The sequence below is a fragment of the Brachionichthys hirsutus genome, chromosome 14, assembly GCF_040956055.1.
Source record: "Brachionichthys hirsutus isolate HB-005 chromosome 14, CSIRO-AGI_Bhir_v1, whole genome shotgun sequence".
In the NCBI taxonomy this organism is placed as follows: domain Eukaryota; kingdom Metazoa; phylum Chordata; class Actinopteri; order Lophiiformes; family Brachionichthyidae; genus Brachionichthys; species Brachionichthys hirsutus.
Window position 1 is genome coordinate 2,250,797 of NC_090910.1, and position 25,725 is coordinate 2,276,521.

The 25,725-nt window shown below is 48.4% G+C and overlaps 1 protein-coding gene across 1 annotated transcript in view; it reads right to left on the reverse strand.

Annotated features, from left to right (window-relative positions):
* LOC137904039 (axoneme-associated protein mst101(2)-like) overlaps positions 1-25,725 on the reverse strand; it is a 43,678-nt gene that overhangs the window by 1,605 nt on the left and 16,348 nt on the right. The window contains exons 5-12 of the mRNA XM_068748203.1: positions 23,843-24,010; positions 19,679-21,010; positions 7,108-8,717; positions 4,488-4,736; positions 4,088-4,247; positions 3,873-3,935; positions 2,489-2,802; positions 1,280-1,336 (exon numbers count right to left, since the gene is read on the reverse strand). Coding sequence (XP_068604304.1) covers positions 1,280-1,336; positions 2,489-2,802; positions 3,873-3,935; positions 4,088-4,247; positions 4,488-4,736; positions 7,108-8,717; positions 19,679-21,010; positions 23,843-24,010 — 3,953 coding nt within the window. The remainder of the gene's footprint in view (positions 1-1,279; positions 1,337-2,488; positions 2,803-3,872; positions 3,936-4,087; positions 4,248-4,487; positions 4,737-7,107; positions 8,718-19,678; positions 21,011-23,842; positions 24,011-25,725) is intronic.

Sequence of the window (25,725 nt, forward strand, 5' to 3'; positions counted from 1 at the left end):
GACATGGTGGCCATCTTTAAGCCCTCAGAGCCAGCCGAGAGTCAGACTGATGAGCACACGGATAATAATGGGCCATTCCCGGTTAATCTGACTGAGTCAGGAAACAAGTCAGTATGTATGTGAGCTAGCTAGTTAGCTAGCTAGCTAGCTCACTCGCTCACACTTGATAATATGTCATAGTACAATAGGAACGGTGGAGGTGAACAGCAGGGTCACCCCATATGGCTTTTACTATGGGAAGATTTAAATGTAGCGTGTAAGTAGAATAAAATGAAGGGGTGCGTTACGCTAACCCAAACGCTGCTGCCATTGGAGCACAACTTGTTCGTTAGCATCGTGGCTGCCGAAGCCACGATGCTAACGGACCGAGAGAACAGCCACATCCACCAAAGGAGAGCAGGAATAATTGTCTTTCATCGGTTCTGTCTGCATCGTGTTGGTAATGAGCTCAACAAAACAGGAGCTGCGTGTGAAAACGTGACAATAAATGAAACCTGACACCTAAAATATCCTTTAATCAGTCGTAAACCTGAGGCGTCAATTTGGACTCACTTTAAGTCCTGGTTTTACAAAAAGCATGAGAGGTGGTGAAAAGAAATGAATGATCCACAGCAAATGTACCGTCTCCACTTCACCCTGTCCTTTGCATCGTCCTCCCCAACACCAGCCACTCTCATGTCCTCCCTCACTACGTCCATGTCTCTTCTCCTGGGTCGTCCTCTAGTCCTGTTCCCTGGCAGTTCCATCCTCAGCATCCTTCTACCGATATAGTCCCTGTCTCTCCTCTGGACATGTCCAAAGTCTGGTCTCTCTGACCTTGTCTCCAAAACGTCTAACCTTCACTGTCCCTCTTATTGTCTCATTTCTAATCCTGTCCAACCTGGACACTCCCAAGGAGAACCTCAGCATCTTCATCTCCTCCACTTCTAGCTCCGCCTCCTGTCTTTTCCTCAGAGCCACTGTCTCCAAGCCGTCCATCATGGCTGTCCTCACCACTGTCTCTAAGCTGTCCTCACCACTGTCTTGTAGACCTGTCCCTTCGTCCTATCACAGAGCACACCTGATACTTTCCTCCCCCCGTTCCAGCCTGCCTGCACACGATTCTTCACCTCCTTTCCACATTCTCTCCATCACTCTGCTCTGTTGACCCGAGGTACCTGAAGTCCTCTCCCTTCTTTACGTCTATTCCTTGTAGCTTCACTGTCCCCCCTGGGACCTTCTCATGTACACACATGTACGGTGGAGTATGGCATGGTGGAAGGATGGAGAAGAAACTCACTTTGCTCTGGCTCGTTTCTTTGGGGACTACGGCCCTGCTGTGAGAGGAGGATGACACCTGGAGAGACAAGTCCACCCCCCAGGTCAACAAAAAAAACAGGAGCAAGAACAAACGCAAAATATAAAATTAGAGCAGAGAATAATGGTATTAAAGGAGACAGATACAAAGGATAAGAAGGATGCAAAAACAAGGGGGGGGGGGGGGGGGGGTCAAAATCCACTGGCATGACAAGAAAGCAAGGTTTGTGGTGATTGGCTGTAAAGGTTGACGAACTGTGGCTGGACTTTTATTGTATATTACCAGAGGGAATAACGATCTCTCTGGGAAACATCTGGAATAAAGTAAAACACCCAAATACAAGACGTCTTCTGAGGAGTCCTGATAGAAATACTTAAATGAAACGAAATGGTCCCTGAGCGGCCGTTAGGAGTGAAATGGCTCTAAACACGGAGGACAGAGAGGAGACGACAAAGGACAGAGAGGAGACGACGAAGGACAGAGAGGAGACGACGAAGAACAGAGAGGAGACGACGAAGGACAGAGAGGAGACGACGACGGACAGAGAGGAGACGACGAAGGACAGAGAGGAGACGACGAAGGACAGAGAGGAGACGACGACGGACAGAGAGGAGACGACGAAGGACAGAGAGGAGACAACAAAGGACAGAGAGGAGACAACAAAGGACAGAGAGGAGACGACGAAGGACAGAGAGGAGACACCGAAGGACAGAGAGGAGACAACGAAGGACAGAGAGGAGACACCGAAGGACAGAGAGGAGACAACGAAGGACAGAGAGGAGAAGACGAAGGACAGAGAGGAGACGACGAAGAACAGAGAGGAGACGACGAAGGACAGAGAGGAGACGACGAAGGACAGAGAGGAGACGACGAAGGACAGAGAGGAGACGACGACGGACAGAGAGGAGACGACGAAGGACAGAGAGGAGACGACGAAGGACAGAGAGGAGAAGACGAAGGACAGAGAGGAGACGACGAAGGACAGAGAGGAGACGACGAAGGACAGAGAGGAGACACCGAAGGACAGTGAGACATGAAACGGACGTAAAGGTCCAGTGAGACCAGCGAGGAAGACGCCAGAGGTCGTGTGCTAAATTAGCATTGCAGCTACACTGCTTGCCTGCCAGCACCAGACGACACGTCAGGAGCAGAGCCAATCGGAGTTAGAGCTGCAGGGGAAGCCACACCCACCTTCCCGCCTCCTGGCTGGTGCTTCGGGTTGTCGGTCGAGCCGATCTTGGAGCGGACGTTGCGAATGTCTGGGGCTGGTGCTGTGTGGGCTCGGGCCGTCCTCGAGGCGGACGTGGCAGCCAGGGGCTTCTTCTCCGGCGCCGTGCTGGGGGGCGCCGTGCTGGGGGGCGCCGTGCTGGGGGGCGCCGTGCTCGGGGGCGCCGTGCTCGGGGGCGCCGTGGCCGGTCTGGCCGCTGCGGTTCGAGTGCGAGGTGCAGAAGAGGCGGAAGCCGAGCTGCGGGGGGCGCTGGAGGCTTTGGGCTTGGTGGAGGCAGCTGGACAAGAGAATCAGTTTTGATTGCGTTTCAGTGTAAAATCACACACGAGACTGGACAAAAGACAGGTCGGTGTCCCGCTGAAAACAGGCCACACCCCCCCGTGCTGAACCCGCTGCTGATCCTCAGAGTCTTTGGTGCGTCTCGGCTCCCGTGGCAGGTTCATCATTCTGTCAGCAGCAAATGGGTTCTAATCCACAGGCGGCTGTGGTGACGGGTTTAACGCCCCAAGGCCTTTCAGGACTGGAATCTCTCCCCGCGGAGCCGCCCAGCGTTGCCGGCACTGGACGGGGCGTGCTGCGGCGCCGCACGCCTGCTGACGAAGAGTTGGCTAATCTGTGGGCAGGAGCGTAACGCTGTGGCCGTCACGGGACGGACGAGCAGGAGGGGATTGGAGCGAAGAATACGCAGGGAGCTGAGAGCACGGACGGAGGGCAAGAAAAGTGGCTAGCTCGAAGCTAGCTCGAAGCTAGCTCGAAGCTAGTGACTGGAGATGATTCAGATTATCAGGCTACGTAGAAACGATGCACACAGACAAGGTGCTCTGCGCTCTGCTGTGGGAGGATGCATTGTTGTTGCCATGGTAACGTTGTTGTTACGCTCGAGCTCGTCGTACGCGGTTCTGACTGACTCACCCGAACCCCAAATGAACCTTCATGCACGACAACGCACACATTTCACCAGATGATGATGGGACGTGCAACGAGTCTGACTGGTCTGACTGGTGTGACTGGTCTGACTGGTGTGACTGGTGTGACTGGTCTGACTGGTGTGACTGGTGTGACTGGTGTGACTGGTCTGACTGGACTGACTGGACTGACTGGTGTGAGTGGTGTGACTGGTCTGACTGGTCTTGGGTCTGACTGGTGTGACTGGTGTGACTGGTGGGACTGGTGTGACTGGTCTTGGTGTGACTGGTGTGACTGGTGTGACTGGTCTGACTGGTCTGACTGGTGTGACTGGTGTGACTGGTCTGACTGGTCTGACTGGTCTGACTGGTGTGACTGGTGTGACTGGTGTGACTGGTGTGACTGGTCTGACTGGTGTGACTGGTCTGACTGGTGTAATACCTGCAGACGTCCTCAGAGTGCTGGCCTTTTTCTCCTCTCCTGCTTTGCTGCTGGTTCTGGAGGCTGAGACGTAGCAAAGGCCAAAGAGTACACAGTAAATATTCAGTAAAGGCGTAAATACTATTTATAGTACATGTAGATGTTTTTATGTACTATGAATACTATTTATAGTACTTGTAGATGTTTATTATTCACAAGCCGAAGGTGTTCCGTACCGAGCGGCTTCCCGGCCGTAGCTCTGCTGCCGGCGCCGCTAGACGCGGTTCTACCGGCGGCTGTGCTCGCGGTTCCATTTTTGGTGGCAGTGGCGGAGGCCGTTTGATGGGAGGGGGCGGCGCTGGCCTTGGGCACAGGGGGGCGTTTCTCTGCAGTTGTCTGAGGGAGGGGGGACATGTCACACGGAGAGACGCCAGGTGAGACCGATGAATGAGCTGCAGCAGCAAGACGGCAAAAACGTGAGACACAAACGAGACGATCGGAGCACGAGAATAAGAAGCTGTCAGAGGAGACAAAGGTTCAGCTGGAGCATTCCGATGGTCCCGGGTACGAGTCCCTGCCGTTCCTCCGTGTTTCTGCCTGGTCCAGGAGCGTTCCTGCTGTTCTAGCGACTCTTACCTTGGGCTTGAGATCGCGTGCGGCGGGCGTGGCGGCTGCGGACGCAGGGCGGCTGGCAGACGTGGCTGGGGGCCGCCTTGGACCAGCAGAAGCTGCGCTTGGTGCCTTGGTTGTGGATGTTTTTTTGTCTGAGATGGAGGGGGGGGTGGTGGAGGGCGCGAGGCGCCTCGGAGGACCGACGCTGCCAGCAGCCGTGCTGCTCGCTCGGGTTTTGGCGGCAGCGCTATATTTAGTCGCCCCGGCAATGGGCTGCAACATGGGGCCGAGGCAACCAGGACCGATGGGGGGGGGGGAGAAAAACAAAGGGGGGGGGGGATAATAATGCCAGGCAGGGTGAGCAACACAAGCAGCAACAAAATTCATTTACAAACGCATGATCTTGATGCAGTACAGAGAGGGCGGGGCTTAATGTTGATCCTGGCCTATTATAATGGTTCCTTAATATATATATATATATATTTTGTAATTTATCCTATGTATAAATGTTCCTTAGTTGTTTTGTTTGTTTTTGTTTTTTCATCTTCATTGTGTTCATTGTTTTTTTTTTCCATTACTGGTTTTCCAATAGATGAGAAATAACAGTTGTGTTATGGGGGTGGGATTTAATAAGTTTTTCTTCTTCCCACTCCTTTTCAAGCACTATATAATGTAATATTTGCTATTTTTGTGTACATGAACTTTGGTGGTTGTTTTGGACATATTTGTTGGGTTTTTGTTTCTTTAGGGGATGTATGGTTTCTTGTAAGCAAAAAGGTATAATTGTGTTTTGTTTTTAATTGTTATTCTGCTTGAAACAAATTAATAATAAATAAATAAAAATAAAATAACATGTCACAAAGAATATTGTAATCAATAATCAAGTCTGATATTTCCAGTTTGATATAGTGAACAAAACTAAGAAGCTTTAGCAGCATGAAGAATGAATGGCTTGAATCATATAACATGGCGACAGAGAAAGTCATCAGTCCACCAGGGGAGGGGGGAGGGGGGGGGGGGGGTCATCATAATACTAAAATGAAAGATCGTTAATCTAAACCACGTTTCAATAGTACGAGATTGTTCAATAAACGAGCTGCGTCTTGAATTTCAGTCCCTTCCATAATGGAGTTGGACGAACACGAACCTGAGCCCACAAACAGTCAAAGGCAAAGACAGGATGAGTGCAGTTACCCAAAGCACCCGACTCTTTAGGACATTCCAGATCAAGGCCGATTCACACAAGAGAAAGCCTGAAGGCATAATTCAGCGCTATGTGAACCGCAGCATTAAAGGCTTATTAACGCTTAATAGGATAGTTATAGAATCATATATCCTGAGTTGTTTTTTTATAGAAATAAATGCAAACAAAAATAGAAACAATAAATGCATACATAACTTAATAATTATTTGTTTTGTAAATTCATATGATTGATTTAACTTTAATGAAAGACACTTAAAACAATGATTATACCTTAAACACTTAACTCTTTTGCCACCAGAGTTTTTACAATAGAATATTCCGTTTTGACATCACTTTTTTAAAAGGAAGTAACTTGATAAAGTCATGCTGCAGATGAGAATATCCGTCAGAATGAACCAACGTTTGTGACGAGCACTCGCTGCCCCCTCCGCCATTAGCCGAGTATTCCCTCCCGCAATCTCTACCGCGTATGGCGCTGTTTCCACGGCTTTTTGCATCCCCGCGAGCAGTCAAAACACTACCGTTAGCGTTGTTACCAGCCCTGGGACACCCCCGACGTGCTGTAGGAGTTAAGTATTTGATTTATATGTTTATTTATAAAGGTCAATTTGAAAGAATATGTTACTTTTACTTAACTCATTCGTATATCCAAACTGTGTTTTCGCACGGGGGGGGGGGGGGGGGGGGGGGGCAAGAGGATGGTTTTGCGCATGTCCTCAGTGAATATCAGACCTCTCCTATGCTGTAATGGCAACCTCCAGCCCTGTTGGGGGCAGTGCTGCTGTTTTTGAGTGGGTGATCACCGTGTTACAATGTAAAGAGAGACGAGGCAGGAAGGACGCAGCAGCGATCTGATAACTGTAAGCTGCTGAAACGGGAGAGCTTTAGTCACGGTACTAAGAAGAAAGCAGCTGTTTCTGTTTCTGTCAAAACGAGGATGATGATGATGATCACCGTGAAATCTTCGGAGCTGAAGATTTAGCGCTACCGAAGCGGACCGACAACCGCCGTTGTTGTTTTTATTCTTATCTAGAAGTAAACAACTGTTGAGATGCGTGATGTGTCACCACTAAAGCAATAAATACTAGAGTTAAAGTCAGCGATCAGCTAGAAATGTGTCTCTGTTTAGAAAACTGTTTTGCGTTTTCTGTTGGAAAATGCTGATTTTGGTGATTTCTGCCTCTTTTCAACGGCCGATAACTCCAGAACGGGAAAAGGTAGGAACTCGCTTTGATTTTCTGATGAAAGACAAGACTTTAATCTTTCATTTGGTCGGTTCGGTGTCTGCATAGTAATAGTACATACTATTCCGTGGGACTTGAAATACAAGGCCGGTACTCGGCGTATGTCAGCGCCGCCAGCGGCTGGTACTGAAGGAGTTAAAATGTTGCTTCATTTTATGCAGAATAACGTGGGGGCGGAGGTCACGGTGGATCCTACCTTGGCCTTCTTGTCTGCGGCCCCCGGGTCTTTGCTTGGTGCGGGTTTGGCTTTTTTGGCGTCGTCTCCTCCGTCCGCCTTTGCAGGCTTGTCCCTCTTGTCCTCCTTTCTCTTTGCAGTCTTTTGCTCCGCCTGCATTTTGTCCTGCGTTTCCTCTTTCTGCTCCTCACTCTGCTTCTCCATCTTGCTGGCTTTGTCTGCGTCAGCCGCCTCTTTCACGGTTTCTCCCACCTTTGCTGTCACCTTTGTCTCTGTGTCAACCGTTTTCTCCAGTTTGTCCCGACTGACATCAGGATTGGTGGGATCCGAGGCCTTTTCCTCTTTGTCAAGGTGCTGCTCTTTGCCATCCTTCATCTCGGTCTTCTTGAGTTTTTCACTGCTTTTGTTTTCAGGTGTTTGTTCTACATTTGACTTTTCATTTCTGTCTACTTTTCCTACATTCTCTGTTTTTTCCACTTTGCCCTCAACATTTTCTGTTATCTTCACTCTTTCTAGTTTGTCTGTCTCCTCTTTCACTTTTTCTGCCTCTTTCTCCTTCAGTTTTTCTTTCTCCTCCTTTGCTTTTTGCTCCTCTTTCACTTTTTCTGCTTCTTTCTCCTTCAGTTTTTCTTTCTCCTCCTTTGCTTTTTGCTCCTCTTTCTCCTTCTCTTTCTCCTTCAGTTTTTCTTTCTCCTCCTTTGCTTTTTGCTCCTCTTTCACTTTTTCTGCCTCTTTCTCCTTCAGTTTTTCTTTCTCCTCCTTTGCTTTTTGCTCCTCTTTCTCCTTCTCTTTCTCCTTCAGTTTTTCTTTCTCCTCCTTTGCTTTTTGCTCCATTTTCTCCTTCTCTTTCACCTTTAGTTTTTCTTTCTCCTCCTTTGCTTTTTGCTCCTCTTTCTCTTTCTCCTCCTTTGCTTTTTGCTCCTCTTTCTCCTTTTCTTTCTCCTTCAGTTTTTCTTTCTCCTCTTTTGCTTTTTGCTCCTCTTTCTCCTTCTCTTTCATCTTTAGTTTTTCTTTCTCCTCTTGTACTTTTTGCTCCTCTTTCTCCTTCTCTTTTACTTTCTCCTCCTTTGCTTTTTGCTCCTCTTTCTCCTTCTCTTTCATCTTTAGTTTTTCTTTCTCCTCCTTTACTTTTTGCTCCTCTTTCTCTTTCTCCTCATTCATCTTTAGTTTTTCTTTCTCCTCCTTTGCTTTTTGCTCCTCTTTCTCCTTCTCTTTCATCTTTAGTTTTTCTTTCTCCTCCTTTGCTTTTTGCTCCTCTTTCTCCTTCTCTTTCATCTTTAGTTTTTCTTTCTCCTCTTTGGCTTTTTGTTCCTCTTTCTCCTGTTCTTTGTCCTTTTCTTTCACTTTTTGTTTCTCTTGGCTTTTTATATTTTGTTCCTCTTTAACCCTTTCTTCTAAATGTTCTGCTTTTCTCGCCATCTCCATTTTCTCCAGGTTCTCCCCCTCTGTCTTTTTTTCTTCTCCTTTCTGCATCTCACTCTGCTTTTCTCTCTCCATCATGGATGGAGACTCACGGCTTGTGAAATCAACCGTCACGCTCTTCTGCTCGGCTTTATCCACAGAATCAAATGGTTCTACCTTCTTTCCTTCTTCCTCCAGCTTGTCTTCCTTCTTCATCAAGTCTGATTTCACTGGGAATAAAGAAATGGTAAGTAAATGCTATGCAAACACAAGACATGACATCTAGTCTGACAACAAAAGAATATTGTTGAATAAAATGGCATCTAGTGGCAGCAGGAATCACAAGAGCTCACGTTTCTATTTTTAAGCAATCGTCTCAAATTATTTTTTAACTTAACTTGCAAAAAGCTGGCCTGCTCGTGGTTCCAAAAATGTCCAAACGCAGACAGGGGGGCGGAGCTTTCAGTTATCAAGCTCCTTTATTGTTGAATCAGCTCCCTGATTGGTTCGTGAGACAGACACCATCTCTATGTTCAAGAGGAGACTAAAGACTTTCCTTTTTAACAAAGCTGATAGTTAATCAATACAATAATCAATATGCTGTCATAGGCCAGCACTGGTGGCTTAACATCATGACACACTGAGCTCCTCCCTCTTTATCTGGTTATTCATGTTATAAATATATATCAGTAATCACTCTCTCTCCCCTGTAGTCTTGTGCTCTCTCTCCCTCTGTTTGTCCCTCTTTCTGTCTCTGTCTGCAGGTCCTTCTGTCCGTGGTGCTGCAGGACCTGGACCTGTGTCCCTCACCGCTGATGTGCATATTGCTACATTAGCATTTATAGTTTTATTACCCTCGCCGAAGCGGAGGCGAGGGTAATGCAATTGGATGCGTTTGTTTGTCTGTCTGTCTGTTTGTCTGTCTGTTTGTCTGTTTGTTTGTCCGTTTGTCTGTCTGTCTGTCCGAGCGCATAACTCAAAAACTAGTAACCCAATCGACTTGAAATTTTTACACAAGCAAGGTTCTCTCCGTGGCTCGGTCCTCCCCGAGAATGGCGTTGATCCGGATCTGGATCCAGATTCTAGAATTATTTTTACATCTGGAATTGTGCCTGTGCTGTAAAGTGTCACTTTAAGAGGGAGGGACACGAATGGCATGATGGGAAAAAGAGTCCAGAAGGAGTCTTGTAGTACGTTCCGGAGCAGCAAGCTTTTGGAGGCGGAGTCTGCAATCTCTGATTGTCGTTTTCTCGCTCATCTTGATTTTGTCTGCTCCTGCTCTGTCTCTCTATCACTTCCCTATCCAACTCCTTGTTTTTGACTCTCCTCAGATCTGCCATTCTCTCTCTCAATCCAGCCGGTCAGACAGATGGCCGTCCACCATGAGCCTAGGTTCTGTCCAAGGATTCTGCCCGTTAAAGGGAAGTTTTTCCTTGCCTCTGTTGCCAAAGTTCTTGCTCTTGTGGGTCAAGTTGGGTTCTGTCTTTCCCTGCAGGTCTTTCCCTGCTAATCCTGTAAAGCCTTGAGGTGACTTCCTGCTGTGATCTGGCGCTATAGAAATAAAACTGAATTGAATTTAATCCCATCTTAATGCCTACAGCCAAAATGCAAGACATGGCAATCTTTTCATCATTCCTTTTCCCCCAGTCTCGCGAGATTGTTCTGAATTTCGAGAGAAGTCTCGTGATTGGTTTGTTTACTTCGGTTTCAAGGCAGTCGATCAATTCAGGTGTTTTGTGGAACTTTTAAAGATGAACACAGAAATTCTCGAGATGAGATCTGAAACAACCAATCTGTGGCCTGAAGCGGTGAATGACAGTGCCCGACGTTAACGGCTGCCCGACTCATGTAGACGCTCAATTCGGGCAGTTACTAACGTTTTACCAGGCTGCCCAACGGGGCAACCGACTTTTAGCCAATTATTTATCAAATTCATCTTGTATTTTGTCGAGATAAAGTAAGACAGATAGAAGAAAGATAGGGAAACGTAAGATGGAGATGCACTGGACTGCACCGCCCAGTTCCTGATCCCACTGTGGCTCACGCAGCCATTATTTAATCAGACCATGAGCTGCTTTCAGCCACCTTGGCTTCGCTCTCTTCCCAGAGACTAATGAGTGTGCAGAGCAACAGGAAGAGGAAATGGAAGAGTTGAATAGAGGAAGCATGGAGCACGAGACGAGGCTGGGCAGACCGAGCGTCCGTCGGTATAATGAGCTGCGGCACTGTGACCCGGAGTCAGCCAGATAGATTCTTAGCTGTGACATCACCTCCCACAGCTGCAGAGACACGACGACACACACTCCTCAAAACCACAACCCGTGATCATGAATGGTGGATTTGTATCTGAAACTGGCACACGCCGTTCGACCAACCAGTCACAGATGGTACTTTTATGGAATGCTCAAAAAAAAAAAAAAAAAAGGGCCTATGGGGCAGTTGTTTTTGTCAAAATCTCATAGTAATACCTCGAGACTCCTGACAGTCTGTGTCAGCAGCTAAAAAGATAAACCACACTGAAGAAAAAACACTCATCTGTGTAGAAGGAATGAACGAAGCCGCCGTCTTTCACCCAATACAAGCAAATTCTAAAAGCGTCTAGAAAACAAGACAACATCTCATACATTTATAATCTTCCTGAAAGCGTAAAGTAGCCCTAAATCATGAGGGTAGATTCAATCGACTATTTGAAGGAGTCCTTGATGCCGTTGGAAGGAACGCATCCCGTCTCCTCATGCTCGACTGTAACTCACAGAGTGCAAACCGAAGACAACCCTTGATTAAGCCAACAATGCTGCATCCACCCCCCCCCCCCCAACCCCCCACCCCACCATTATTGGGTGCCTGGATGAATTACATGGCTGGACTGATGAACCATAGGAGTTACAGGAGACAGGGAAGATAAGATGGGCTTTACCATCAGACCAGGAGGATCCATCAAGACTAGATTTCGTCTTCCGGGTGGCGCCACCTGTGGTCACCCTTGTGCTATGTACGCACTGTCAGTCTGTGTGCTCTTACACCCGCGAAGAGCTACTAGACTCCCCCTCCACCCTGATACAATGTACCAGTGAGCTGACTCCTGTCTTCACAGATATCTTTAACACCTCCCTGGAGTCCTGTCATGTTCCAGCCTGCTTCAAGTCCTCCACCATTGTCCCTGTCCCCAAGAAGCCAAGGATCACAGGACTTAATGACTACAGACCGATAGCGCTGACATCTGTAGTCATGAAGTCTTTTGAGCGCCTGGTTCTCCACCACCTTAAGACCCTCACCGCCCCCCTCCTGGACCCGCTGCAGTTTGTCTACCGAGCCAACAGGTCTGTAGACGACGCAGTCAATCTGTCCCTCCACTTCATCCTGCAGCATCTGGACTCCCCAGGAACCGACGCCAGGATCCTGTTTGTGGACTTCAGCTCAGCTTTCAACACCATCCTCCCGGGACTGCTCCAGGACAAGCTGCTCCAGCTCGACGTGCCCGACTCCCTCTGCTGGTGGATCACAGACTTCCTGATGGAGCGGAGGCAGCATGTGCGTCTGGGGACTACGGTCTCCGACTCTCAGACTATCAGCATGGAATCCCCCCAGGGCTGTGTACTTTCCGCCTGGCTCTTCTCCCTGGACACTAACTGCTGTACCTCCAGCCATCATTCCATTAAACTAATTAAGTTTGAGAACGACACCGCCCTCATCGGGCTCATCTCGGACGGTGATGAGTCGGCCTGTAGGAAGGAGGTGGACCGGCTGGTGTCCTGGTGTAGCAGCAAGAACCTGGAGCTGAACAGCCAGAATCGAGGGCTTGTCTACAGCTTATTTATCCGCCTTGCGGGTCACACGTCTGATGGAGCCTATCCCGGCTGACTACAGGCGAGAGGCAGGGAACACCCCGGACACGTCGCCAGCACATCACGGGGCCACACAGACAGACAACTACTCACGCACATAGTCCCACGTAAGGACAATTTGGAGTGATCAATTCACCTAAATTGCATGTTTTTGGAGTGGGAGGGGGGGGACCCACGCAGACACGCGGAGAACATAAAAACTCCACACAGATAGGAATGGAACCTGGTACCTTCTTGTGGTGAGGCGACATCGCCACACTCTACGCCACCGTGACACCATTTAATAGAAGTGACCAAATATTTAGAGTGCTATTCTCTGCTCAGCATCACATTTAGGAAATATAAAAAAGTAAAACCTCAGTTCATATATTACATTTCTGTATGTATGTACTAGCAGTACTTGCTCGAATGTCAGCTTTGAGAGGTGACAGTTATACGGGGGAGATTACACAAATGCTCTTCACCTACCATCTACTGTGATGAAGGGATCGGCGGTGGAGATCAAGCCATGATTGGTGGAGTCAGTCGCAAAATCAGCTACCGTGTCGTCAGCTCCAACCACTATGACATCAAAGTCAGCATCCTCAGACTTGCTAACAGTTTCTCCTTCAATGTTGAGGCCTCCAAACAGGGAACTGCTATCAATACCCCTGAAGTAGTCGTTGGGGCTGGGGGGCACTGGAAGTACAATACCTTCTGGCTCCTGATCCACCTTCAAACTCACCAGTGACTCTACTGGTGACAGAAGCAGGCCAGCTTTGCCTTCCCTCATTGGTGGGAAAGGGGAGAGGCAGAGGCAAGGCTCAAGTCGCGCTGGTCGCAAGTCAATGCATGTCGTGCCTGCTGCTGAGAGTGTGGGCGATGGAGTCGGGGGCTGGTCTTCTGCCACGGTCAGTGAGCGTTTCATAGAGCGCGGTGAAGGACGCTCCCCAGCAATGGGTGATACGAGACGGTCCAAACCAGCCCCGTCTCCACGAGGGTATTTATCTGGCAGCTGTAGATGGGTCGGTACGGATAGGTGGGAACATTCAGACAATGCCCGGCGCATAGCTTTCCTCTGCTGCTGAGCTCGCCCCATAAAACACGGCTCTAAATCCAACTCCTTCTCTTCTACATCTTCCCTTCTGCTGTTGTCCTCTGAAGAGCCTTCCAAAGATTTTTGGTCACCCAGGGCTGGACTGGCTACAGTTACAACCTTGTCGCGTTTCTCCAGGAAGTTGTCATTGACAGTTCCAACAATGCAGTAGCTTGGGGCCACTTGGGGCATTGCAATCTTTGGACTGGATGCAGCAAATCTGGAATTGTCCCACGGCTCAGATGGAGAGTCACCATCTGCTGGAGATGCCTTCACCAGTGTGGCCCCCATGAAGTGTGGATGCAATGCACTAGTGGTCGATGACAGCTCCATATGCACGGCTGGGGATCCTGGAACTGGTGACAGTGAAACCCTGCTGGTGTCCCCACATCTTAAGGCAGAGGGTAGTGTGCCTGGGGATGCTGGAGAGGGAGATGGGGAGGATGACAGAGGGCTGTCTGGGCTTTCCCCTGCACTGCCCAATGAGGTGCTTCCAGAGATACCCCCAACATTTCCAGGAACATTCAGCTCCATATCTATGCTGCCCCTACCTGGCTCCTCAAAGAAACATAATTTGTCTTCATCTGTTAGTCCAGTCGTTGCCAGAGTCCCGCCACCGACAACCAATGCCCTTGGAGTGCCCATGTTGATGCTCGAGGCGTGATGCCAATCCCAACTCTGAGCTGGCGCAGCGGGCGACAGAGACGACGGAACCTTACGCAGCTCACTGTACTCTGAGAAAGGAGAGTCAGGCTGCTGATTGGAGACTGAAGACATGTCTCTCTCTTCTAGTCTGCCTTTGCCTCCGTTCTAGCTGTTTCTGAGATCTGAGAAACTTGCTCTGTCTTTTTTCCGTATCCTTGTGCTGCAGCTCCTTTGTTCCGTCACTCAGGTGCGCACTGTTCTGTCGCGATGTGCCTCCTCTCTTAGCTGAAACGTAGACGGAGGGTGAACTGGATGAGCAGCCGTCTCCCCCTTCCTTCCCTCTCCCTCTCCCTCTCTCTCAATTTTGTTCTCTCGCTGATTATCACGGCCATCATGTGACCCAGCTGTAGCTGCCAGTTGGCTGCTTCTAGTTCCCAAATCCCACCTACTGTGGTGGAGTGAGTAAGCCCCCTCCCCTTGACTTATCTCTATCTCTATCACTCCAGTCTTCGTCCCTCCAGCACCGTAGAAAAATGCGATTCATTTCTGCCTTGCATTTATCTTTATCCGACCCATGAATGTACTTTTTCTTCTTTGCTTGTTCTCTGTCTGACTGTGCTTAATCGAAACATATAAAAAGCTCTGGGTTCAAATCATGAGGCTCGTCTACTAGGGCTGCCCTTTAGAATAAAATAAAGTTCCCTTTATGAATCCCACGCGGGGAAATTCTTCTTTCACTCAATATACAAGCATTATTTTACGGACCTTGAGCACATACACACAAAGGGTCTGTAAACATGCAAATTAAGGGAGAGGAAGAGATGGCCAAGTAAACGGCAAGCTGTGGAGCAATGTGAGCAACTTGTGGGGTTCGGTGCCTTGCTCAAAGGGCACTTCAACAGTGCTCAGTAGGCAAACGGTGAAACGTGTCCAACCACCAATCCACACTCAACATTTCTCGATACTGGTCTCAAGCTGGTCTCGAACGGGCCACTCTCCGGTGGACTGAGCTTCTGCCGCCGCTTTAGCAGCTCATTGTCACATGTCCTCGCTATAATCAAGTACATGGTCAAATTATGTGTGTGTGAGAAAATGTGTGAGAATATGTAAAGCTAAGCATGTGAGGCGATTGGTGGATCTCCCGTTATTTCCAGTCTGCATGATTGAAATGAAAGGAAAGGGAAGATGAAAACAATTCTGAGAATTGAGAAGAGGAGCACAATTTCCCTCCTCTTATCTCTCTCTCAGAGAAGAGGCATTAATCAGGAAAGATAGAGAAACAGCAGATAGGAATAGCTAGCATTTAGCTTGCTCGACTTGGATCACTGAGCCTATGAAACATTTTAAAATACCCCTTTGAACCAGTCAAGATCACCAGTTACTAATCAACTCATTTACCAGGAGCATCGAATATTTGATCATTTCACAACATTCCTAATCTTTTACTGCCCCTTTTCTAGCATCACAGGGATGTCATTACAGAGTCAAAGAATTATTATAATAAGCCGAAAGTGACAAGCGACAAGCCGAAAGTACAGGAGTAGTAGTAGTAGAAGTTTACAGAGTATCCACTCGGGGAATCAGGGTTGCATATTCTGGACGTTACAACAGTGTCTTTCAATTTTCTTTCCGTATGTTCCTGTGTTTATGACGTAACTATACATATATGCATTGTTGTTGTGTATATTCAGAAGTATACAGGCCTATTTTTTTTAAATGGGCTCTTGGTCGTCTATTAATCGCCTCATGTGCAGGTCATAAAGAAGGAATATGCCCCCCCCCCCACCACATATCCTTAGTTTCTCCCTCTCACCGTTAGGCCTGTACATCTCTCATCACAACTCATGCCTACTTCCCTCTTCCTCGCTGTACAATCCGAGTCTCTACAAAATCCAACTCTCCTTTCTCCGTCTGAGTCGTGCGCCACGTGCCTCCTTATCTCTGGGTGCGAGGCTTAAATAGCACTCTGGGTGGCAGAGATCCACCCCTGGACAGTGAGACAGGGTCTCATTACCCAGAGGGACGACAGAGCCAGCTGCGTTCAGCGATCTGTCTTCTTCTTTCTCCCTCTCAAATGTGCACACATCAACATCGGCACGGTAGCCATGAAAAAACACACATAAAACAATGATGCGTGGAAGTCAAACACGTCACATCAGATGTAGCTTGGTGGCAGTATCACACACAGATGTGCAATGACAATACAGCAGCGCACATCCCAAACACATTGAACATTATACACATTAATATATCGCACGCAATACAAACAGAATGAGTCATCTGTGCATGGCAAAGATGTATTCATATATTTACAGCATCTATGTAACGTTCAAAAAATACTGTAAAGCCCTTCCCCGCTGTAGAGAAAGGATGAAGGCCATTGATCCAAGCTGCTTAATAGCAGGTTCAAGACTCCGGTGTTCCTGTGGAGAGATGAAGGGCTGCCTCAGCCCTTATTACAGCCTCCGATGGGAGGCAGAGTCAGGAAGTGTTGAAAGGCAAGACGAAGAAATGAATCCTCTGGTAACACGGCATAGATTACAGCTCAACACGGAAAAAGCTAAACTCCTCTGAGTCAAAACACAAATGTGCAGGCACCCACACACCCACACAGACAAATGTGCACACACACACACACCTACACAGAAATGTGCGCACACACGCACACACACACACAGAAATGCGCACAGGCACATGTGCAATGAACAACTACATCGATGCATCAGCATACTCAACCAAACAGATGATATCCACACAAAACTGTGAACTGTGAACAATCATCATGTTAAACTAGAAAAGCACTCAGAGAGTGATCTGGATCATCATCAAAAGGTTCTAAATTGTTCTAGGTATCTTTATACACCAACAGTATTTGCTTTGGCCCTTGAACCTCCGGGCGCTGCGATACGTAATAATCCTGATTTTTACGTATCGGCACAACGACGCACAAATGAATGCTGTATGCAGATGATAAACCGACAATCATCAGTAACCTCAATGGCAGCATTGTTCTCTATTTTCAGTGTTTTTTCGAAGCTCTTTGGATATAAATTTAATTGGAATATATGTGAAGCCCTGCCATTAACAGCATATTGCCCAAAAACACTCTTTCATGCTTCTCAAGACTTAAATGGGCCAAATGAGGGTCTGATATTACCTTGGCGTATCATTTCCTCCTGACCTGTCAGATATAATTAAGATGAATTATTTACAAAATTTGAAGAAGATATTAAAAGAAGAAGATCTCTCCCGACAGGCAAAGGCCAACATTCTAAAAGGCTGTTCCTAAACTTAACTACATTATGCATTTACTTCCTATATCAATCTCAATAAGATCCTTTCAAAGATTTCATCAACTATGCCGCCTTTTCTTGTGGAACAGTAAAAAAAACAAAAAACTTTGTTTGGATAGATTACAGCACAGACCGGACGCAGGAGGTTTAGGAGTTCCATATCTCTTGTTGTACCACTCTGCCTTCTGCCTACGACACCTACCACGGCGGGCCCTTCCAGCAGAGCGGGGCCCCAATGGAATTAAACTTGAAACTCAGTTATGTCCCACTTTTCCATTGGTTTTGTACGGTACGGAAGAAAACTGAAAAAATGTAACATTTCAATGACCTTGTAAAGAATATGTCATCAAGCATGTGGCGTATCCCTTCCATGTGCATTGGCAGAAAGCCTTTTTGTTGGGGGGGATGGGTACAAAAAGGAATACAAACACTTGGTGACCTTTTCAGAAATGGTCAGCTTAAAGTATTTAATGAATTAATGGACGAATTTAAACTTCATGAAAGTCAGTACTGGCATTAGATAATTTATAATCTATTGAAAACACGTTCCAAAGACCACTCCCCCCCCCCCTCAAAAGGATGAAATGCCCACATTAATTCTGTCACGGTTCAGTGAAGGGCATGAAGTGTCATTTTATTATGCGTTACTCTTGAAGAATATTAGCTCCACTACTGCTAAAAAAAAAAAAAAACATGAGAAAAGGATTCAGGCTGAACTTTGGCAACTAAACGGTGAAAGTGTGGCGGCACGTTGAGACTAAACACGGTCAACTAAGGCACCTGGTAGTTCAGTGAACGAGTTCAAATACTGCAAAAAACTGTAAAAACAGATCATTTAAAATGATTTCATTAAAGTAGTAAGTGTTGCCCACCCCTTCCGTAAGCATGACATCAGTGGCAGTCAAGACACTAATAAGACTGGATGCATATCAATAACTGCACTAACGCAGAGTGAATAGCAGTTGACAAATTTCCATATTTGATGTCTGTGTCCGTACGAAGGCAGAGAGAGAGCATTATGTGTAAATAGTAGGGACGACACCTTCATGATGATCAATAAGTCACCCTGCAGCTACACGTATTCTAATATGCCTTGATTCCAAACCATGATAGCATTAGCATTTATAGCTTCATATAGCAGCTCTTTCGTCAGTATCTTGTTACTTTCTCTCTCTCTCAACCCAAGCAGCTTGGTTTGAGAGAGATGGCCGCCCACCATGAGTCTGTCCAAGGTTTCTGCCTGTTAAAGGGAAGTTTTTCCTTGCCTCCGTTTCCAAAGTTCTTGCTCTTGTGGGTCAAGTTGGGTTCTGTATGTCCCTGCTAATCCTGTAAAGTGCCTTGAAAGTTCTCTTGTGATCTGGCGCTATAGAAATAAAATTTAATTTAATTGATATACATGAACAAGAGTCCGGTCTACCCGTCAGAGTCTGATGCAGGGAATAGAAAGAAAGATTTTATTAAGAGTATCTGCACTGCCAGCACCTAATTTAAATGATTTGCATCAGCTGCCTTGTTGTTGAGATTTGTACTCAATAAATATTATTTTCAAGTATTTCAAACATAGGCATCGATAATGTTGCATGAATAAACACAACAAAGCCACAAAGGAAGCTGAAAGGGACATACCTTGAGTGGTGATTCAGGCAAAGCAGCGACCATCACAGAACATGGAAAGTAAAAGGGACAGAAAACACCATTAGACTAGACTAGACGCACACACAGCAGGAGCTGCACTGTTGGTGTGTAACAATAGTTGGGAGTCAACATGACACCCGCAAAGCCTTCCTCTTTGCCAGGAGACGTTAAGTGAGAGACAGCAGGTAATTAGACACAGGTGAGAAACGAATGACAGCTCAGTCATAGGTGCAAAAAAACACACACCTGGACAGAAGAGGAAGAAAGAGAGGTGCTTTTCATTCGGTTAAGACGCCGACTGGTGCCACAAAGGAGAAACGCACGCGTGAGAGGTTAGTAGCAGCACACCTGTCGACAACAACTCTGTTAGACGGGCGCCCAGGAGAACACCCCAGCAGGGCACAGTGGGAATTACAGTCCACAGACAAAGGTCAAGCCAATCCACAGCCTCGGTGGGTGAACACTGGAGCCCAAGCATCGGCCACTCACAAACACTTCCAAATGGTCAACAAACCCAAGTTGTTCGGAAAACGTGTCCATGCAAGAAGAAATAGCTCCAATGACAGCAAATCAATCGGTATACACACAGGTTCAAATATATGGAGCACTAAAGGTAATGGAAAACGTCATGCAAGGCAGTCGTGATGTTTTAGTGACTCTACTTCTAGTTGTTCGGTCCAGGGATGACTACAACCAACCTTGTTCCATGGAATCAGCAAAGCTGGGAAAGAAGGGCTTTGCCGAGGGGTTAAGACCAGATCCTGGAGCTGCCAGGGGAATGACTGGCGGAGGGGAAGAGGGGCTGATGACTGGGGACGCCGGTGGAGAGAATGCCTTTCCTCCTGGGGAAGCGGGACTCTTCGCAGAGGAGGAGGTTGAAGAACGAGACCTCTTTGATTGCTTCTGGCCTGATTTGACATCTCTGTTCTCTTTGGGCTGGAATTCCTGTGCTGTGGTTTTAGGGGAGCGGAGTGGCGCTGGGCTCGGGGGGTCAAAGGACAAGCCCAAGTGTAACGGGTGGCCCGAAGCACTCGTGTCACTGAAGTCAAATAGCTTGCTGTTCCTGCTCAGGTTGGAGTCATTGAGGAGCCACGGGGCATCGGAGGGTGAGAGAGGCGGCGCTGAAGCCAACGCCTCATCCCTCGGGGTGGACCGGGAGGCCGAACTGAAGGCCGAGGTGTCGGCCTCTTGGAATGAGCTGGTGTCAAACATCCCACTATCAACCGTGTCGCCACCTGGATTCTGAGGAGGGAAAGGCAACAAGACCTGGCTGCTGTTCGTCGAGCTGGCATCGTCGCTATCCATCAGGAGGTCAAACGGGTCACTCGGGGGGGAGGCGGTAGGAAAGCCGCCCGGCGCTGCACTGCTTGCGGTGGGGGGCATGTTGAACGGAGCAGCCGTAGCGTTAAGGTCGCTGTTCACAGCCAGTGGCTCCCGGGACAGGGGTGAAGGGGCTCGGCCGTCACCTGGGCCAGCCTCCTCATTCCAGGGCGTGGTCTCTACGTCTGCAAACGATGACTCGACGTTTCCCGGAGCAGAGCTCCCGAGATCCATCGGCACTTCCTGTGCGAGTTGAGCCGTCGCCATGACTCCCCACTCTTCTGGAAGCTTCTTCCGGCTCTTGCCTCGCTTCCCTCGGCCTCCGCCCTTCCCAAGCTGCTCTTCCCAACCTCCGTCCGCCCGGTCCTTCCTCGGGCCAATCCTCTGGTAGAACTCTTCCGTTGAGGGGGAGTCGTCTCCTTGTGCGTGCGCCTCCAGATACCTCCCGCTCTCAGGGTGTTCATACGACCCCTCCTCCTTCTGTCGCCTTTTCTTCTTCTTCTTCTGTTTTCGGTCGGATCCATCTCCATCCCTTTCATCCCCTCCCGTATAGGTGGCGCTCTCTCGACCAGGCCAGCCGCCCGTTGGGTCGTTTGGACTGATCACGAGATGGCCGGCGTGACGACCGATCACAGTGGAGACACTGGGGGTGAACGAGAGTTCTTCCGGGAGGCATTCAGCCGGGTCTGGCCAGAAGTCCTCTGAAGCACCTTGTTGTGGGCGAAGAGGGGAAAGTTAAAGTTTGGGGGGGGGGATATATGCAGATTAATTAGTTACCTTAAACTTAAATCTACACAACATAGAATGAAACAACAGTTTTAAAGCGTCAAAGCTAAGATGTTCTTTATTTGCTGAAACGTGAGGACATGGCGTCAGCAGAGACGCTCCTCGTTTCAGGAAACCCGAGCCGTCGCATATAAACCGCAGGAATGTTTTCGTTCGTCCGCCTGAAATCAAACAGAAATTGTGTGTTCAGTTTGATTCTGAAAGATAAAAATCCACTCCAAATTGGAATTCCAGTATCGAAATGCCTTCCGAGCGTGAATGCAGGAGTGGGTGGAGTCTAAATGGACACGGAGACGAGCTGATTAATGGTCCCAGAGAACAGAGGACAATTATATTTACAGCAACTCTCGGGAAGATGAGTCGAAACAGAAGTCGCTGGTTTGCTCCACTTTGGCCTGGTTTGGATCCAGTTTTCAGCCACACACACACACACACACACACACACACACACACACACACACACAAAAGGGGAAGCAGCCGTCAGGCCAACAGAGTACAGTTGGTCTCTACGCTGCGTCTGCATCGACTGGGAGAGACAGAGAAAGACGTCGCCCCCCCCCTTGGATGGGCGCCACTAGCCTCATTAAGGTTAGGAGACTGGAGGAGGATCCGTCTCTCCTGGATGGGGAGATGCGGCAACAACGAGCCGTTTCTACGGGACTCGTCGTCCTCTACATCTTATGTGACATTTAAATCTTACTGCAAAAGGAGTATAATGGGAGTTAGCAAAAAAAACAGGACTCAAATGACCCAATTCAATCGATCTGTAACTGACAATACAAATATGAGGCTGACATAGTTCATAATGTCTCCAAAAACGAAATCGATGCACTGCAAATAAAAACAATTCAACACAATATCGACATGCATTCCATCGTCCAGCACAAAAACCTTTAGAGTGCATGAAGAATTCCAATTTAATACACGAATAGCATACTTATGTGCAGAAAAAGGATTCAAGTAAGAATACTTGACGAGGTAAGAATACAGCAGAGAACCGGTGAGGTAGTCGAGGATTCAAGCATCACGTATCCAGGCATATGGAAAGAAAGAAGTTCCCTTTGTTCCTCCGGCACGTCTGTGCAGGTTCTGAGACGTCCAGGTCGAGATGGAGATTCAACTGGACTTGATCGAAGACGTTTCACCTCATCCAAGAGGCTTCTTCACCTCTAAATGACTTCTATCGGAGATACCGGTGAACTCATGGCTCACCTGTAGCTCCGCTCGTAGCCAATTGGTATATGGAAGAGGTGGAACGCAAGGCCCTGACCCCCTTTACAGGGACAGCACGCGGCCATTGGTTCAGCCACGTGGACGACACCTGGCTAAAAAGCGGGACCCTTCGAGGATGAGGCTCTGATAGAAGGACGTGCTGCCCCCCCCCATGAAAGACGTCGACATGTTGGGGATGAGTAAGGAAATACTAACACAAGAAGAAAAAGAGCCCGAGCAGTTATCTGGGATAAAACGGAAACAAGCTGACAATCGTCCGCGATGCTAATGAGTGTCCATGCTACACGTAGCTGAATACCGCTAACCTTTAATGGGTTTTGTTTTTGCTTGTCCAAAAAAAGTACGACTTCTACTCCGGAGCGCCGTCTATGGGCGAGGAGGACCTTAGTATCAGTATCTGAACTCTCTACCAGTCGTTGAGAACTGGATCAACCTTGAACCAGTCCAGTCGGTCCTTTGTGCGTTGCTCCTCGTGACTCGCCCCGCCGGTACCCAAGCCAAGTTCTTCTGGGCTGAGCTGCTGTCGCGATTATTTACTGGTTCCTGTTCCTGCTTTCTATCTGCATGACACAGGCTGCACCTTAGATTACGTCGGCGTACAGACTAGCATGTTCAAGAAGAAACATTTATTTTAATCACATTTACATTTTCAATTGTCTAATATATCAATCTGAGAGAGGTACCGGTATATAGTTTTATCATTAGTACTTTCGGAATTACATTTTTGCAATATTGAGCAGTCAGGATCGAGTGTTTATCCCACCGAGGAAGTACCTTGGTTGGTATGAAGCGCTACCCGGTGGACCGGGTATCTGGTTCAGTCCCTTACAGTTTATCAAATATCTCTATTACCTGGTACACGTAGCACAAAGGTAACATCGTTAGCATCTTTGATGGTGCAGAGAACGCAGCTCTGGAGAGAATCGAGATTACACACAAATCCCTTCGCAGCAGTTTAAATAAACATGACAACGAAAACCTGCAGCCATCTGTGAGAAAATAAAATGACATTAAATCAGCCCAGCAGAAGGAGCAGCAAGCATCGCAGCGCTCTGCTGGTCTGCAGGGGGCGTGCACGCTGTGTGGAGCACGCTGTGCGGTGCACGCTGTGTGCTCCACGCTGTGCGGAGCACGCTGTGTGGTGCACGCTGTGTGGAGCACGCTGTGTGGAGCACGCTGTGCGCTCCACGCTGTGCGCTCCACGCTGTGCGGTGCACGCTGTGCGGTGCACGCTGTGCGCTCCACGCTGTGCGCTCCACGCTGTGCGCTCCACGCTGTGCGGTGCACGCTGTGCGCTCCACGCTGTGCGGAGCACGCTGTGCGCTCCACGCTGTGCGCTCCACGCTGTGCGCTCCACGCTGTGCGGAGCACGCTGTGTGGTGCACGCTGTGCGGTGCACGCTGTGCGCTCCACGCTGTGCGCTCCACGCTGTGCGCTCCACGCTGTGCGCTCCACGCTGTGCGTTCCACGCTGTGCGCTCCACGCTCACACACGAGGGTGTGATAACGGCGGTGTGGCTTTACCTGCTGGCCGGTCCGCTGGGCTGCGAGGAGTCTGGGGCTCAGGCAGCATGGCGACGTGCTCTTTAGGGGCCTCGGACCCGATAGGCTGGGTGGGCTGCTGGGGCTCTGCTGAAAGGGGTGCAGCCCCCACATCCACATGAGCCTCCATCCCACCTGGCTGGGAGAACCCTGAAAACCCAAAGCAGCCAAATAACTTAAAGATGAAGATTAAAATCCAGGAGCATCGACAAACAAACCGAGGGAGACCAGAGGGAGGAGTCCGAAGGGGAGAGGGTAACTTTAGGAGGACATTAAAAGTGTAATGTAAAGCCCCCACCAGGAGGGCGGCGTTTGGGTGTGTGTGTGTTTTTTGTTGTCTGAACACAACACAATAAGTAGCCCGAGTGTGCGAGACAAACACAGAACCGACGTCGGCATCCAGGTAGATTTAGTCGTGTCCCGTCTTAGACGTCAGGGTGCAACACGGAGCACGATGTAAACGTAATATTTGGATTGTCCAAAACAATGAAATCAATAAAACAATCACACGTTCATTGTTTAAACCATTTTAATCTGGTCTTTTTTTCATCAACAATGCTGCATTTTGAAAAGCTAGAGAGCTGGTGGACATGATGATGAGGAGGAGGAGGAAGGTGGACGGAAAAGGAAGCAAGGCGAGAAGCTCAGCTGACTTTGTAAATTGAAATTCATGGTGGCCATTTTAATAAGTGTGATTGCATATAATTTGTAGAAGAAATGAAACGACAAATTTGCTTCGTTTCATTTTGCTGGTTCAAAAACATCAAAACTGTCCCAAACGAAAGGAAGGATGCTTTTCTTCATAATATTAATATATTCTCCACTATCAATATTATTTTTATGAAACAACAAAAGATTGAATTAATGACCCCTCTTAAATGCACCGAATACCATTATTGATCCCCCACCGGCTACTCATGTTCTATGGAAAGGAAAATAATAATAATAAAAAAATAAAATAAAAATATATATTTTTGTCTTGTATTGTTCAGGGGGCCGGGCCAAAGGTGGAGGCGGGCCATAGGTTGGGGGACCCCTGATCTAAGAGGTGTATTTGTTGAAGTAAGATCCAGTGTGAGGTCCAGATGTGTTCCAGTGGTGTTAAGTTATGGATTTATACAATGTACTGCTCTAACAGCAGGAGCATCCTGCTGGTTCGGCCATGCCCCCCCCAACCCCCCCCCCCCCTGTCATTGTCCAGCTCGACCCGAAGGCCACAGCCTGGAAACGACCACGAGGCTCAATGACCTCCGACAACATGCAGTGACTCCGGAGGACGCGGAGCAGCTGGAGAAAACGGGCTCAACGCGCAGGGATGGGATGCCCCGCCCCCTCCCTCGCAGGAGGCCGAGAGAGAAGGAGACTAGAAGAAGGGGGGGGGGGGGTATTAGCCACGTTGAGGGATGTTATTGACATTACAACCATCCGGTGGAGAGTGGAGAACGTCTGCTGGCTGCTGTGTGAACATCTAGATAAGAGTCGGATGTCGTGCTAGCTCTGCTAATTGCGTTAGCCGTGCTAGCTGCTAATCGCGCTACCTGCGATGCTAGTTGTCGTAAATAAGTTGGTATAAATGAGTGTGTTCCTAATTCGGGTTTGTTCAAGCTGTAATATCGAATATTACAAATCCTTGTTGAACAAAGGCTTATTGTGAAGTCGGAGCTCCATCAGGGCTGGAGCTCGTAGTTCAGGCTCGTGTGACCTGCTTGTAGGTCGGGTTCTGGTAACGGCTGGGTCGATTTCTGACTCTGTCAGAGCCACATATTGTGTAATTTCAGTGAGGGAGGGGCTCAGGGCACGTCCCACCGGGAGGAGACCACGGGGAAGACCCAGGACACGCTGGAGAGACTACGTCTCTCGGCTGG